Source organism: Cuculus canorus, chromosome 1 (genome assembly GCF_017976375.1).
Source record: "Cuculus canorus isolate bCucCan1 chromosome 1, bCucCan1.pri, whole genome shotgun sequence".
Classification (NCBI taxonomy): Eukaryota; Metazoa; Chordata; class Aves; order Cuculiformes; family Cuculidae; genus Cuculus; species Cuculus canorus.
The window spans coordinates 153,276,078-153,292,765 of NC_071401.1; the positions used below are offsets into that span (position 1 = coordinate 153,276,078).

Consider the following 16,688-nt stretch of genomic DNA (forward strand, 5'->3'; position numbering starts at 1 on the left):
GACCAACTTTTGTTACCAGTTTTCTTTTCTTTCCTCTAAGCACTATAATACTTATAATCTATTATTAATTATTGTTGAAAAATGGTAAAATACACTTTAGAAAATATTACTCAAATTCAAGGTGTGCAGAGATAAAGGGATTTCTCTCCCTCCCCCAGTCTATATGTGCAAAAACCTGTAAAGTACAGAGTGATCCCTGTCTTGAAGCTTGTTTAGCCTGGAGTAAAGCGAGGAACAGCATTGGAGTGAAAAACAGAGAATTCTTAGTCTTTCTCACTTCTTCTGCAGTCGATCCTCTTTTTTTTCTGAAGACATGCAAGTCCTATGATCTAGTAATTGTTAAGATGCAGAATGGCAATGTCAAACTTCCTTCCCCGCCCTTCCCAGTTAAGCGGTCCCATAAAAGTGCGTACTTTGGGCAATCAAATAGGAAGTATAGACTTCCTATTTTACAAGCAATTACACAGACTTTCCTAGAAAGGGCGTGGTTTGCTTCTTTCAAAGTGGAATATGAGGTGCATAGAAGACATGTAGCACTTATTTTGAAGACTTATTTGCCAAGAAGATCCTGTGGTTGGTATATATCTTCTGTCTCCAGTTCTAGGGAGGTGTGATTTTGCAGGTTTCTGCACCAGCAGATTCTGATGCTATGGGAGAAGGCTAGACAGGGAGAGTTGCCCGTCAGGTTGAAGCATCTGCCTCACAGACAGCTCTGGATCCAGGTAAGTGAACTGCTTCCTCCCTGAAAAAATAAAAGAAAACTGCTAAAGATTCTGCTCTCATACAAAGGCTTGTAAGCCATTAAGGGATGCATCATCTGCAATGATTATTGAAGGGCTCAGCCAGCTGTTTCTGGTGTAAGGAAATGGCATTCAGGAATATGAAAGCCAACAGGAACTTAAAAGGACTTTTTTCCATGCTCCTTTGAAGTAGAAAAAAGTCTGACCTCTGTAACATGCTTGAGTAGGTGAGTTTACTATACTCTTGAGAGAGCAATGAAAGACAGCCAAAATGACTTGAAATTTCATTATTGAACAACGTGGTCCATGGTCTTTTGACAAGACTGTTACTTAAACAATTTGCATTTTGTTTGGAGAGCAGATGGAAAAGTAGCATGTTGAAGAGAAGCCTGAAAGTGAATGAATGTGGAAATTCAGCCCCTGTATCTCCCAGGAGCTATGGGGTTGGGGATCATATTTTTAAAGAAAGGTGAAAACCAACACCATTGTGGTTCATTAGGAAGGCTTTGAGCATGAAGAGCAGAAGGATGAATAAATTTGAAGGCTGAGTTCTCTTCACAGATTAAGATTGGGTTTTGTTCCCTGCACTTCCTTGGAAATGTGCATTTAATTCCTCATTCTTTTCCCTTATTGCAAGCTCACACAATAAGAAGATATGGATTTTGTCCTAAAAGAAATACTTGGTAGAAGTTCTTTCTGAATGTCACTCCAACAGGAAACCTAAAGAAGTTTCCTAATTCAGTTTTACTTCTCTTTATGTGAAATGAAAACAAGAAGCTCCACAATAAGCAAAGCAAGACTGTAGCCAGTGGGAAATGAAAACAATTGTCTCCTGAATTAGGATCAAACTTGTGTGCAAAGGACAGTATAATCATGAAAGACTTTTTCATCCTTCTGCTGAATCTATATTTAGTCTTCAATGTCCAAGCCATTCGAGGTGAGTTTAAATTATATTCTCTTTTATCCTTCCATTATTGTCTTTCTTTTTTTTGTCTGACTCCTTTCAGCTAATGCTCTTCCTCATTTTCTGCTTGCTTCTCTGCTTCCTTCTGCCACCATCTTCAACGCTTTAGGAGAACAGACATCTTGTCAAAACCAGTGTGCAGCAGATGCTTATGGAGACAAATGAGTCGTAGGTTGGTGGTATGGATAGGTGAAATCCTCTCCTCTCCTCTCCTCTCCTCTCCTCTCCTCTCCTCTCCTCTCCTCTCCTCTCCTCTCCTCTCCTCTCCTCTCCTCTCCTCTCCTCTCCTCTCCTCTCCTCTCCTCTCCTCTCCTCTCCTCTCCTCTCCTCTCCTCTCCTCTCCTCTCCTCTCCTCTCCTCTCCTCTCCTCTCCTCCTGTCCCTTCAATTTAGCGGAGATGGGATTGGAAAGTATTTCCTTGGACCACCCAGTGCACCATGTCTGCCTGAACACTAAGCCTGCACCCATCCTAAACAGGTCAAAATAAAAGTATTGTCAGAAGTGTGCCTCATGGACATCTATGTTTTCCAAGACAGATGCCAATGCCTGCAGTAGCTGGAGGAGTTACGCTTTCTGGCCCAGAGCCAGTGCCAGCTGCAGGACGTCTCCCTTTGAGATCTCTGGTTGAAAATGTGTTAGTGTAGGTCAGACTGGTCTTCTTGGCATTCTTTTATCCTTACAGTCATTACAGCTCCATTTTCTGATTATGCAAGGGATGCTATGGAACTTACTTCACACTGGTTTTCAGTAGAAGATCAAAGTAAGGTCCTTCTTATGCCTGCTAGCTAAGATGTCATCATACTTTCCTGGTGTTTTTGGCTTGTAAAAAGCCCCTCAGCCAAGCTGATAGTTGTTCTCATCAAGAAAAATTATTTGAGAGAGCACACTCATGTGTGTACACTAACATCTCTGTCATCTGAACGTCATATCCCATTAGTGAGGCACAGATATTACTTTCAGAGAAAATAAAGAAGGAGAAGAAAGCAACTTGCTTTGTAATGCATGTACCAGAGGTGGCCTGTGTATTTTCCCATTTCATAGTTGTGAGGCTAAAAAACACCCAAAGTTATGCCTGATGAGAGGTCTGGCCTTTTCTGGGTCAAAAATCTTGTTCCAACAAATTACTTCGGGCATTCTTCTGAGTCATAACAAGTTTCTTCCCAGAGCACCTCTCTTTTAAATATGCCTTTCTAGTGTCATAACATTTACTATGAGGTCAGTTGCAAAGAAGTCTCATATAGCAACACACAAAGATGAAATGGTCACCATATACTTTATGACCTGGTATCTACTAATCCCTGGAAACAATGACTGTTTTGAAAGTGATACCTTGGCTAGAATTATATGCCTTCCCTTTTCTGCTGGCAGAATCACTGTACCTCCTGCTATCTCTCATTATTTACATTTGCAATCACCACATATTTTTTTTTTCTTGAATTCCTTTCTCAGAGAGTGTCCCTATGGAGAGCTTGAAGTGCTACAATGACTACACCTCACAGGTGACCTGCACGTGGACAGAGCATTTGGAGGCTCATGCCCTCGTTGGCATGGTTCTTTACCAAAGGGATAATATTATGATGTAAGTACCTGAAATATGCTCTGCTGGATGAAAGTCCAGAGGGAGCTTGACCACAGCTTGGAATCCTGAGCATCAGCAGTCAGGTTTTCAGAAAGCTTGACCACCTCTTTCCATCACTGGAGTAAAGTTAAAGTTGCGCCTGCTTCTGAGGCTTCTTTTAGGAAGGGAGGAAAGAGTAGGGTGTGTTAGTGGAGTTGTTATTATCATCATTGCATTATTTTCCAGTAATTTTGTTGTACGATCATAGATATGAAATAAAATGGGGATTATAGGTTGCTGTGAATGGGGTGGAGAAGATGGTGTCAGAACAAGTGTGAGCATGACACTAAAAAGGAGGAGACATTCCTGCTGTTATTTTGCCTTTTTAGGGGCATTACTGAAATTACGGTTTTGATCACTTCCAAGAAATATGTATAGACTGTGTGTTTGTGAGATAAAGAAGGCTGGTAATGTCATCTGACTATTGCTTTTCCTCTCGGAGATACTGGTCTGTTAATGACAGTATCTTCTCTGTTACATCTGTTTCCTTGTGAAAACAGAAGTGAATCAACAAACTGGATCAATTGTGAGGATAAGAAGAGACATAAAGGGAAGAATAGTCAAGGGGGGAGAGGAAGACAAAGATGGAAAGCTGAGAAGACGATGAATTAAAATCTAGGGATACAGGAAGGAAAGGAAAGGGGAATTAATAGATTTAAATGCAGCTGAAATTAGTGGCAGGTCTTTGGAACAGGATCTTGAAGCCAATACTTCTTGGAAAAGATGATATAAAATTACTTGGACCTTTGGAGGATTCTCTGGAACATTGCTGCATAATGGAGTTAAGTGAATCACACAGGGAAAGTGACTGATGGGAACTAATTGGACAATCAGATATTAAGTGCGGACAGTCACAGACCTGAAATAAAAATGGACAATGATTAAACAAGGTCAGCTCATGCATAAAGAATAGTTGACTAAATCCCAAACTGTAAGGTAATGCTGGTGAGTAGATGGAAATATCTTCTGGACTTCACAGCCCTTGGGCTGACTCTTTTATTTAAGGGTCCACACATGTCTGGTTGGTCCCACTCATCCTTCAGGAATATTCCTGGTTTCTCTCTAATACCCAACTTTCAAAAGTAACAATAATGCTGAATAATGCTTTCTGATGTATAGTTGGCTATGAGACTCCTATCCTCCTATCCTCCTAGCCTATCCTGGAAGACAGTATTTGGCCTTAGATATTCATAACCTAATATTTCTCATCTGAACTGGAACAATGTAATATACTGGGCATGAAGCCATAAGCACAGACAAAATTTCAGAGGGTACAAAAAGAAGCAACACATCTGTCCAGCAGCTCAGGCTGCTGCAAACACACAAAGCTTATCCTCTCCCGTCTACTTTAAAATAGTGTTTCTAATTTCCCTGATGCTCCTTGGCCTGGAGAAATGTTATCTGAAAGGATGATTAACATTCTGGATGAAATCTTTAATGAATACATAAGGTCCCCTGACAGAACAGAACTACTGAGGATATCAAAGTACATTTTGGTTGGAAAATGTGTTTTTTGAAGTGTCTTTCTGGGACTGCAAAATGAAAAACTAAGTCCTTAAGAAGCTAAGGATCATCAGAAACTTTATGGCCTTTGACTCTGAGTAAAAGGTGCATTTCCATGCATTATTTTTCGTCATACTATTTCTCAAACAAAAAATATGAGATGACGTAGAGTTAGGCTAAAAACTAACTTGTTTGAAACCAAAATATAATGTTCATCTGCACACTTTTGGAATGGGAAGGCATTAGACAAAAATCCTAAGAATATTTGTCTTATTAACTGATGAAAAACAGGACTAATAAGTACAGTGAGAAGAGGAAATAAGTGCCTGAGTAAATTATAACAACATAATGGAATGGAATTGGTTTCAGGTATTTAATTTTGCATTAACTATAGGTCTTCAAATCATCTTTATAGATTACTTTCTCTTTTCACAGGGAGAACAAGGAGATGTTTTGCAAACGCCAGACAGAAAATGACTTACATGAGCCTTCAGGCTCCTATGTGCACTGGATTTGTCACAACACTACAAACTTTTTCGGAATAGGGGTAGATCAAACTTACAGCTTCAAACCTAACAAGATGCTTCAAGCAGAACTAAATGTTGATCTTTTCCAAAATGGTAAGGATTAAATACCAAATTCTCATTTTCCAATGAATATTAGGGATCTTTGAGAAAGTATTTGCCATTCAGTCAGGAAGTGAATTCCACTTCCATTGTGAAAACTGCCAGAGTTCCACATTGAGGGGATGGGACAGGGAGGGGAGAGGTCAAGTTTCTGTAAGCAACTGGACCTGGAAGGGGAGCTCAAGAGGGAGCTACTTGGTGTGACAAGAATAAGATATTCTGGAATTGGGGAAGATTACCTAGGTAATTTCTTCCCCTCTCCGTGTCCTCACTATCTCATTTTATGGGCTGTATCTTCACCTTCCAGTTCAGCCCCTCCCACCGCAAAACCTCTCAGTCAGCTTGATGAGATCAAGAGACTTCTTGCTGACCTGGAAAGCGGCTGATGGAAGCCAAGGTCTGGGCAATGCACTGGAGTATGAAGTCACTTACAAGCGGCAATGGGAGTCCTGGGAGGTAAGAGCAGAGAAGCTGGGTTGTCCTGGTTTGGGCTGCACCCTTTTGGGTAGTTAAGAGCTGCTGGCAAAGTTGTGCAAATGAATGGCCTTTCTGTTCTCAGGCACTATGAGGAGATGCAACAAACACTGTTTCAGGTCAGGTGGGAGGGGCTCTCTTTCTCTTTGCAAGTGATTTGTCTCATGAAATACCATTTGTCCTGAATGCAATGTAAAGATCTGTTCTTCTCTGAAAAAAAGCACTGTGCTTGGCTTTTGAGTTCAAATTGATTTTGCCCTGACTCCCTCCCAAATGGAAATAAAGCATATTACAACAGGAACCTACTGGTTCATTTGGGAAAAGAGTAAAATGTATTTAAGCTGCTTCTTCTTTCAGAAGGATATGTTTGGTGGGTTTTAGTTAATTTTTTTAAGAGTCCATACTCTTTGCCCTATTATTTTCCTAGATCTGCATATGTTTCTGCTCTGTATTTATCAAGCTGATATTTATTTTTTAAGAGAAGTGTCTTGGCCATATTCACACAAAATTCTGCACTGATCAGTGTCGTGAACTTGGATAGATGATGCTGAAGAAAACTGGGGCCCTGCAAGCTGCAGAAGCTGGCCAACCTGCTGGGGTAGATTGTGTCCAACCATGCCTGTGCCTCACCTATCCTGTGCAATGCTGTCGGCAAGCACACTGAAACCCCCCCTAGCATGGAAGCAAGAAGCACTGCAGGGTGTGCATGGACCATACATGGGGATGCTAGGAGATGCAGCCTGTCAGTCACCTCCTACCAATCCTTCCCTGACTTGCCTTCACCCCTCTTCTCCGTTCCCTAACTCCTCAATTTCTCCCCTTTCTGTTCTACATCTTTTCCACCAACAAAAGAAAGCTGCCTCGGTCTTGCTCTCCAACACCACACGCTGCCATCTCCGCCATGAGGACCTTGTCCCAGGGAGCAGCTACATTGCCCGTGTGCGAGCCAAACCGTGGTTGGACAGTGGCTTCTCTGGCCAATACAGCGACTGGAGCACGGAAGTGTTGTGGGAGACCCCTGGAGGTATTTTGGGATGGAGCAGAGTCGTGCAGGGTGGAAGTGCTGGCAGAGAAGCCCGACTTTTCCTGGCACTGACCTTGCTCTCATCTTCTCTGAAGGCGGCCTTCAGCCCAGGAACCTTCGCTGCCTCTTCAACGGTGCAGATCGTCTGATGTGCAGCTGGGAAGTGAAGAAAGCGATCACCACCTCTGTCCTCTTTGGCTTGTTCTTCAGGGCCACCCCAGCATCAGCGTATGTGCTTTGCTTATGGCAGTGTGCCTGCACCTCTCCCATGGAGTTTCTGCTCCATCCCATTCCTCCTGATCTCAGCACAACCTCTTTTTCTCCCCTCAGAGAAGAGGAGTGCTCTCCTGTGCATGAGAAGGCTTTGCCCCACACCCCACATGTGGTCCAGAGCTGTGAGATCCCTGTTACCAACTCCAGCAGTCAGAGCCACTACCATGTGTCCGTCCGGGCCAAGACAGAAGAGAAAGTGATTGAAGCCTACAAGAACAGTGAGTTGCTGTGTGGTTTCTGGCTTCTCCTGGTTGGAGAGATGCCTGGCTGGGCATGCAGGGCTGAGGACAGAGGTGGTGAGGAAGTGTGTTGGACGAGGAAGAGACTGGGACTGATGAATAAAAGACCTGGAGGCTGTATTAGTTCAGAGGTCTGGGAGAGGTGGCTTGTAGGTGTGGAGTTCCTTGGTGGCATTTGTTCCTCGGAGGAAGGTGCAGCAGAGGAAACTGATGCGCAGGAATCTGGATTGTGACCCTGAGGTCCTCTGTGGGTGGCTGTCGCTCTGGTGACTTCTCTGTGATTGACCTTCTTGGGTGTCCAGGTGACAGGGAGCTGTGGTGAGAGGTGTTTGTGGGGAGTATGTCACTATGTGATTTCTTAAGAAGCCACTTCAGCTCTTGTGGGTTTGTGCAGTGGCCTATAGACCACTGGATGAGGCAGGACTCCTCTGTCGAGTGAGGTGTGCCAGGTGGATCATGTCTGCTTGCACGTACCTGGAGACACTGGTGCTGCATTTCACAGACTAGAACCGAGAGGGCTCCTGCAGTCGGTGAAAATATCCAGCATCAGCTGCAAGAGAGCTGAAAACCTCTAGAAATGTGGGGGATCAGTACAGATGTTTCAAATAATGTTTAACTGCTCTTCACGAGTTGACTCCAAATCCACTTGATGGCCAGTTACAAGTGGTGTTCCTCAGCGCTCGGTTTTGGGGCCTGTCTTGTTTAACACCTTAATCAGTTATTTGGATGAATGGATTGAGTGTGCCCTCAGTAAGTTTGCAGATGGTAACAAATGAGGTGGGAGTGTCGATCTGCTTCAGGGTAGGAAGTCTCTACAGAGGGATTTGGTCAAGTTAGATAGATGGGCTGAGGTTCATTGTATGAGGTTTATAAGGCCAAGTGCCAGGTCCTGCACCTTGGGCCACAACAACTCCACAGAATGCTACAGGCTTGGGGAAGAGTGGCTGGAAAGCTGCCTAGCAGAAAAGAACCTTGGGGTGCTGGTTAACAGCCAGTTGAACATAAGCCAGTAGTATGAAGGCCAACAGCATCCTGGCTTGTATCAGAAGTGGTGTGGCCAGCAGGAGCGGCAATTGTCCTTCTGTACTTGACTACTTGACACTGCTGAGCACACATCTTGAATACCATGTTCAGATTTGGGACCCTCACTTCACGAAAGACATTGAGTTGCTGCAGTATGTGCAAAGAAGGGCAGCGAAGCTGGCAAAGGGTCCGGAGAACAATTCTTATGAGGAGTGGCAGAGAGAAAGGAGATTGTTTAGTCTGGAGAAGAGGAGGCTGAGGGGAGAACTTATCTCCCTCTACAACTACTTGAAAGGAGGGTGCTGATCTCTTCTCCCGAGTAACAATTGATAGGACAAGAGGAAGTAGCTTCAAGTCGTGTCAGGAGAGGTTTAGATCAGATATTAGGAAAAATTTTTTTACTGATACAGTGGTGAAATGCTGGAACAAGCTGCTCAGGGAAGTGGTGTAGTCTCCTTCCCTGGAGGTGTTGAAAAAATGTGTAGATATGGCACTTTAGGATATGCACTGGATATTGGAGGTATTGTCCAATATTAATGATGTTATGATTCTATGATCCTGTACACATGGAGGGCTGTCAATATGAATAGATATAGTTTTCCTTTTATTTAATGGCCTATGAGTTTATTGTGTTTGATTAGAAAATTAGGATGTGGGGAATTAAGAAGTTTTGAAGAGCTGAGACATTGTACATTGGACAAAACAACATTGTTTTCAGACTCTGGAAACAACTCACAGTGGTGAAAGGGAGTGCTGGACCAGTATCTTGATAAGCACCCTGAAACTTTTCTTGTCTTCCAGTTAAGGTGCTGCCACCTGCAAATGTGTCAGTAACAGTGACAGAGAACCAAGAGTATGAACTGAGATGGATAAAACATAATTTGCCGTATAGCTTCATAAAACAGAGATACCAAGTTGAGTACTGGAAAAGCAACCAATATGAAAATGTAAGTCTTAGAAAGTGCAGGAGAACTAGAATTCTCTTTGCTGGGCAAATTGGAAAGGCAGTTCCTCTCACCTACATAATTTGTGCTTCTTTCTTCTCCCCAGACCCAGAAGTTAAATATCAGCAGTGATGAACCTCCTTTCATCTTCACCCTGCAGATGCTTGATCCATCTACAGAATATAAGGGAAAAATGCGTGCAAGGGTGAATACACCTCTGGATTATGAGGGGCCTTGGAGTGAATGGAGTGAGGAGTTCACCTGGAAGACCGAGAATGGTACTTTTCATGCAGGCTACTTCTGTAAGGTTTTGTGGGCTGTTAATGGCTGAAATACCTGTCTAGAAAAATGCATTCTCTCAGCTGGGGTTAAAGTTTGGTCCAGCCATGAGCTAGTTGGAGTCACTTAACAAGGTATCTGCCCTGTCTGCATCCTTTCAATGCAGCAGCAGTGCTAATCAAGAAGGTAAGCAGGAATGACCTATTAATCTTCTTTCCTCCTTCCCTTCACAAGGTGAGTACAGTCAACCATAAAGGTTTCCACATGGAGAATCAAGCAAAGATCCTGCCCCAAAGATCATCTTTGTTTCCTGATTCCAGTAGTCCATTCTACTGTCGGTGACCGAAGAACATGAGGCTGCAAGAAAACAGAATATAAGCCGTTCGTCTTTTCTATTTGCAGAGTGAATGTAGGGTTGCATAAAACACACACTAGCGTATACCGGAGATAAAAACATTTACATAGTTTTCCTGGGTTTGGACTTAGAGGCAGAATGTCTGCTATCATAGGGTCTTGCACCCAAAGTAATAGAATCTGACATGGTTTATCCTGAAGAAGTTTGTAGTGGTAAGACAGTGGGCAAATTCTCATGAGGTTGCTCAGGAAGAAATGGGTCTGTTGTTAATGATCAGTTATAACCATTAGCAGAGGAAGCTCTGTCTTAGAAAATCTCTGAGACCCCCCATGTATTCAGAACTGTACAGAAGAAGCAGGCCTGAGATGCCTGAAGACATGCCTGTTATTCATGGTGGAGTGAGGTGCCTAACCATCTTTTTGTTAGCATAAACTGTTTACTCTGAGGTCAGTGAAAAATAATCAGTAAAGGAAACGATGAACTTCTTTGGTCACTAAGCTGTGCAGGCCACATATGATCTCTCTCACTTTGGAGGGTATCAAACAGATAGAAGGTCTCTCGATCATGTCCCATGACGTGTCGCCTATGTTTCTCCAATCTGCTTGTATGAAGGGTGACCAGAGTGAAGAGCCTGTTACAGGAAGCAACCACTCTGCAGATGGATAGCTTTTTCTCTCTTCTCTGTTTCAGTTCTGCCATCAGTGGTTCTCCCAGTGGTGTTCCCAGCTGTCATCATCACTTTGCTAATAGTTTCTTATTGCAGCTACAAGTATTTCCTCAGGTATGTTTGCATCGTGACCAGGAGATTTAGCAGTGTGTTGTCTCCATGGGTCACCTAAAGGCTGAGGCACTGCTTGTACCCCATGAGAGAGAGGTATACATGAAGATGAGCCTTGGCGTGCAATGGGCAATGTTGTGCATGTCTGTGCAAATGTGAGAGTTGGGTGGTGGCGTGCTGGGGCCTTGGTAGTGCCTTGCATGGTGTCAGGGTGCAGTCTTTTCTGGTTGCAGCCACACTGAGAAGCAAATCTTGAAACCTCTGTGTGTTGTTACAGGAAGAAGAAAATGTGGGAGGAAAAGATTCCAAACCCCAGCAAGAGTCTCCTGATCCAGAGCTACCTGGGGGTAAGAGAAGAACTGTACCTTGAAGTGTTCATTGTTTTTCTCTTTCTTCTTGTCTTCTAGTCCTCAATTAACAGATATCTTCATTAGTCTATGTCTTATTTTTAGAAGAATTTCTGGTCATATTCAACATAAATGTGATCTTAAATCTATACTGGTAGATTTCTTTATCTTGTGCTTGTCAGCCTCACTCTGATTTGAAATCCAGCCATAAAATTTTCAACACTTTATAATTTTAACCGACTGAAATAATCTAGTTTCATTAAAAAACATCATCAGTTTATATTTTCAGTCTTCACCAAATAGTAATCAACACTTATTCAGAGCTTTATAGAATAGGTAGCCCTATAAAAGAGACTTTTATTTTAAAGGATCTGGATTTTCTGGAATAAAGTTTGTTACGTGCCTCTCTGTTACCAGGACAAGCATTCTTTACTGGAAATCAAGGAACAAAGACAGAATTTGGTCAAAGATGTTAAGTAGAACCTCCCTCACTTCTTTCTGTCTCAAAAAAACCCTCAACATTGGGAAAGGGTGGTATAGGCATCTCTACATTTTGGTGGTAAAGGTCTTCCAGTGTTACAAGAATAGCTAATTCAACAATATGCCCACCCCCACACATAGCCACACACGTATTTTTCATATAACAGTTGCTTCTGTTGTATGTTCATAAAGGGATGTATTACAGTAACTGCCAATTCAATGTATCTATTTTACAATATGACTTCTGTGTGAGGTGAATGAGTGCTTACAGTATCTATATTTGTGTGTGTGTGTGTGTATCTATATTTATGTGTACTCGTTTGCTAACCATTGCATTTTTGTTATATTGCTGTAAAACGGACTTTCATTGTAATGACCTGGATTAATAAATAATTTCCAAATAGACAGGAAAGACTAGGGATGGATTCTCTTGTGCCAGAAGGCAAACAGGTTACGCTTATAGTAAAGCCTCAGGTTCATTTCTTTTCCCTAATCTCTACAGTAAAAACTGGAAGTTACTGTTCCTGCACTCGTAGTCCTCTGACTCAGAGGACGGTGTAGTCCAAACTTTGTCAGTATTACAAAGACTGAGGAAAAATGCATTGAATGCCTCTGCTTTTTCTTCAACCCTATCAGTACGGTGACCACCATCAAGTGTTGATCCAATGTTTTCTCTAGACCTCCTCTTGTTATTAAGATACGTAAAAAAAGCCCTTCTTGTTGTCTGATACAGCACTGGCCAGCTTCAACTCCAACCGAGCTTTGGCCTTTCGTGTCTTCTCCCTGCATATAGAAACCACAGCTCTGTAATATTCATTTGAAGCCTGATCATGCTTCCAGAGATCAGACGATTTATTTTTCCTCTTGAGCTCCATAAGGAGTTCCCTGTTCAGCCAAGCTGATTTGCCCAGCTTGCTTGACTTATGACACAATGGTATTGCCTGCTTCTATGCTTTTAAAAAATGTTTTTTAAAAGCTGATCAGCACTCATGGACTCCCCAGCCCTCAAAAGCAGATTCCCATGGACACTGTGAAGTGGTTCCCTGTGTAGATTAAAGTTTGGTCTCTTTAAACCTAAGGTAAGCAGGTCTGCTGTCCTTTTTTCTCATTACTCTGAAAATTTTAAACTCAACTATTTAATGATCACTGTGGACAAGCAGCCACCTGCCATCACATCCCCCATGAGTCTTTTTCTATTCACAAATAACAAGTCTAAGAGGGCATCTTTCCTAGTTGCCTCCCTGGGTACTTGTAGTTCGGTCACTGGTAGGGCAATATGGGTTTGAGGTAACTGTCTTCTGGCGAACAGAACATACCTTCTAGTCATTAGTGAAGTTGTATCCTTATTGCCAGCTGCTGCAGGCTCTCCTATTTGTTTTATTTTTCCATGAGGAATGTATCATTCTTGATTCTACTGCCAGTGATACACTGCCCTTTTGTAATATATGCCCTTTTGTTTTCAGAAAGTACATTTAGGAAACCGGCCAACAAGCAGCCAACTGGACATCAACAAATACAGCCTTTCAGACAAGATGGAGCAGGCTAGCATCCTTCAAGTCATGGATAGGTGAGTGAACAGCATATTCTAGTGACACTGTGGATGATAGTCTCAAAGAGCTCTCTAAGTCACGGCAGGATATTATCGAATGTTCTGTCACTAAAAAGCCTATGCAAGATGCTTTTGACAAAGAGATACAATTTTTTTTTGCTATCTTGTTTAGCCTGCTTCTCCATGAAAGATTTTTTCTAACCCTGTGTGTAGCTATGTGTGTTTTCAACAGAACTTGTTTTGTAATTAATGTTTACCACAAGAATATCTCTCATGAACGACTTTTAACTTTCCCTCATTCAGGCAGATGAAGACTTCATCAAAGTCCCCTGAAGGGCAGATTATAAAGACAGATGTTTTGCCTGTTGCACTGGACCAACAGAATTCATACCATGCTTTAAATGAGCCAGAGCACACTCCAGTTGCCTGCTCAAGTCAAATTGCTGCTCATTCCGTTCGTGTTTCAAGAAGAAGCAGTGCTGATGCAAGTATTGCTTCTCAGGCAGCGATCCCTTGCTTTGCTTTCAATGGTCCATACTTGTACAGCTCAATGATGTCCTCCCAGCCTGATGTGCGTCATACTCTGGCAGTGGACCCAGTAGGGATCCATGGGAAATCAGTTTCCCTCCAGTATATGGCTCTCCCAAAGGAAGACAGTCCTCAGGCTCCACAGAGGCAAGAACATCCAGGAGCAGGTCCTCCACAGCCCTTCCTGCTCCCGAATGAGAAACACATCATGCAGCACCTCAATAATGAGAAAGAAGTCTCACCAGCTCCACCAGCCTATGGGAAAGGCGTGAACGTGAGAACCGAAGAGCAGAAATCTCCAGCAGTTCTTAGCTGCCCCTTGGAGTACATCACCACAGAGAGCTTGTTACGGCCCTCAGCCAGTGACTCCAGCCTTCCGCCACTTGTCACTGCTGGGGAGCTACCTCATGACACACAGGTGCCCCAGCCTCCCAATGACCACTCTTGCCATGAGTTTTTTCCTGGGAAAACTGATGTCATGGTCCCAGTTTCAGGTCAAGCACCGACCTCTTCTCCCGAATTGCACCTGAATACATTTGGAGACTATCTTACCGTCCCTTTAAGTCTCCATGGACATTCAGAACCCACAAAGACTTCTTTGCCTGTCTTAGAGAAGGGAAGTGATCTTCCTAGAAAGCAGCCTTTGTCAGAAGGTAACTTGGTGGTATTAAACCCTGACAGCCCTGAGCCAGTTTTCCTCTGCCAGGTTGGTGACTATTGCTTCCACAGCCTAAAATCGGGTGTGAAGATCGATGTTAGTCAGGAAGAGCACGAGGTAAAGAAACCTTCTGAAGGCAAGATGATACCTGTGAAACCTGTATCAGATAATGAATCCATCAATGGCAAGGAAAAGGAGATATCAAAAATGCAGGCTATTCAGCTTTTCAAAAACCTGAAATCAGATGATTACTTTTCCTGGCACCAATCTTTGAGGATCAGAGAAATCTGTTAAATGGGAAAATACCAATGAATAGCAAAGCTACAGATAACTGAAAGAGATTTCAACTGTCTGATGAAAATGAACCCTCAAATCTAGGAATAAATAAACTTTTTGGCTTATCTATGATGAACAGTTTAACCGCCTCATGATCTTGTGACACATCACAGTCATCTTGCAATATTACCAGATTGCCTGAGGCAAAACTTGTGGCAGTCGATGTGGACTTATCTGCGTGACATGCTGTCAGAAGGCAGATTTGGAAACCTTGGAAAGAAAACTTACATTCTTAAGAGCAATTTTGTTGAATTTATACGTGTAAAATAGATCCAAGAGTCACCAAGGAGCTTTCGTATCTCTACCTTTCCACTACTGGCATGAAATAGGTATAATCTAAGGTGAAAAAAAACCCAGACAGTAATAGAAGTGTAAATAAAAAATAAGGAAAAACTGTTGAAGTCCAGGAAACCTTTCTTAATCATAGAATCATAGAATTATAGAATCTTAGAATTGTAGAATCATAGAATCGGTTGGGTTGGAAGGGACCTTAAAGATCATCTAGTTCCAATGCCTCTGCAATGGGAACCTTAATGTTAAGGTACAGTGTATCACAGTGTATTCTAAGGGTAAGAAGGAAGCATTATCAGGATACATAAACTAGGCTGTAGAGAACCATGGAGAAGATACATTACTGAAAGAAAACACAAGAACTCATAAGGTGTGGTGAGAGGAAAGGAGTGAGACAAGTAACAGAAAATGACAGGCACCTTGCAGTGTTAAAATGCTATTTGATTTTCTTTTAAGTTCTTTGGCTGGTTATGCATGATATAATTAATCTTAACTATGTAATTTATATTTAGGGATTTTTTTATTTTTGCTGATTAATAAGCTGTGTTAAGAGAAGCTATCTTTCCCCCACTTCTGCTATAAAGAAAGTGGTGCAAAGCAAGAGAATTTGTTCAGATCTGCCAGCTGTTTCAGACCTGAAGGTGGGATTGCATTAAAAAAAAATTCTTTTTTCAAATATAAAATTTGTACTAATAAAAAATATTCTTTCTTCTTACAAATCTTTTCTTTCATATGTTAAGAGCATTGTGGTTACAATAACATTACTATTAGGTCATCTGATCAGGTCTCAAAAAATTCTGTAGGTTCAGCTATGCCACCCGTGAGGTAGGATGTTTTCTCCTGACTTTGCTCTGCTATTTGACAGAGATAATGGAAGGAGTTCTCTGTTTGTGCCAGCTGATTCCTCCTGCTGGGTTAATGGGACAGTGCTGATTCAGAAATTGCAGTGAAATGCATCCTTTTTTTTCAGAATTTAAATCCTTATACATAGCATTTTAAATTTGAAAGGTGTGCAAATTCAATTTGGTCTTCTTGACAGCAAAGGGCAGGCAGCTGCAGCCTCTGATTGATAGAGAATATTAAGGAACACTTTAAGGCATTTTCAATTCAGTCCTTTTCTAATCAATGGATTTTTTTTGTTAGTCTTTTCTTTGGCCTTTTACGAGTAGCACAATTTCTTCAAGGCTATATGACTGTGCTTTATCTAGGCATGTACTAAAAGGGGGTGTTCAAATTTATATGCAAATTTGATTTCTGGATTCACATCTTAGATATGCATCACCTTGCTGGCCCTTGAACTGCTGTGGTTTTAATAACCAAGAAGAATAGGGAGTGAGAGAACTTTTATTCAGCTCAGTGGCTTTTGGATGAAGTTCATTTGCATTGTGATGTGTACTTTCAGAGCTATCTGTTTCTTCGTCCTTCTGCACTTCACTGGGCATTTGCAGAGGCTGCTTTTGGAGGTAGAATTTATAGATACAACATTTGTTATGACCCCACAGAGCAGATATTATGACCTGAATATCTGAAGATCACTTTAGGACCCTGCAACTTGCAGAGTAACAAGTTAGGGGAGCTGAACAGCTGATTTCTTTTACAACTATAACAATTGTTTTAGGGCAGGACAAGTTTCTGCTCTAGGGAGTCACTGTTCAATAT

General features: G+C 42.1%; 1 protein-coding gene across 3 annotated transcripts; it reads left to right on the forward strand.

The window, feature by feature from the left end:
* The first annotated feature begins 435 nt into the window (after nucleotides 1-435).
* On the forward strand, nucleotides 436-15,447 carry LOC104065901 (colony stimulating factor 2 receptor subunit beta). 3 transcript variants are annotated; one of them, XM_054054156.1, is made up of 14 exons: nucleotides 436-722; nucleotides 1,378-1,677; nucleotides 3,154-3,283; nucleotides 5,261-5,445; nucleotides 5,759-5,907; nucleotides 6,778-6,949; nucleotides 7,045-7,177; nucleotides 7,280-7,440; nucleotides 9,286-9,431; nucleotides 9,535-9,706; nucleotides 10,753-10,843; nucleotides 11,118-11,187; nucleotides 13,131-13,234; nucleotides 13,520-15,447. In XM_054054156.1, exons 2-14 carry the CDS (start codon nucleotides 1,614-1,616, stop codon nucleotides 14,694-14,696), a joined length of 2,754 nt encoding a protein of 917 aa, XP_053910131.1. In that variant the 5' UTR covers nucleotides 436-722; nucleotides 1,378-1,613; the 3' UTR covers nucleotides 14,697-15,447. The 3 variants fall into 3 exon arrangements, with proteins under 3 accessions (XP_053910131.1, XP_053910140.1, XP_053910151.1); XM_054054165.1 differs by having other exon boundaries at nucleotides 1,515-1,677; XM_054054176.1 differs by having other exon boundaries at nucleotides 1,518-1,677.
* Nucleotides 15,448-16,688: the final 1,241 nt, after the last annotated feature.

Excerpts from the sequence above, each read along its gene's own strand:
- LOC104065901 (XM_054054156.1), top strand. The coding sequence starts at position 1,614 with ATGAAAGACTTTTTCATCCTTCTGCTGAATCTATATTTAGTCTTCAAT. Across the intron at positions 1,678-3,153 it reads CAATGTCCAAGCCATTCGAG|AGAGTGTCCCTATGGAGAGC; the intron begins GTGAGTTTAAAT and ends TTCCTTTCTCAG. Across the intron at positions 3,284-5,260 it reads CAAAGGGATAATATTATGAT|GGAGAACAAGGAGATGTTTT; the intron begins GTAAGTACCTGA and ends CTCTTTTCACAG.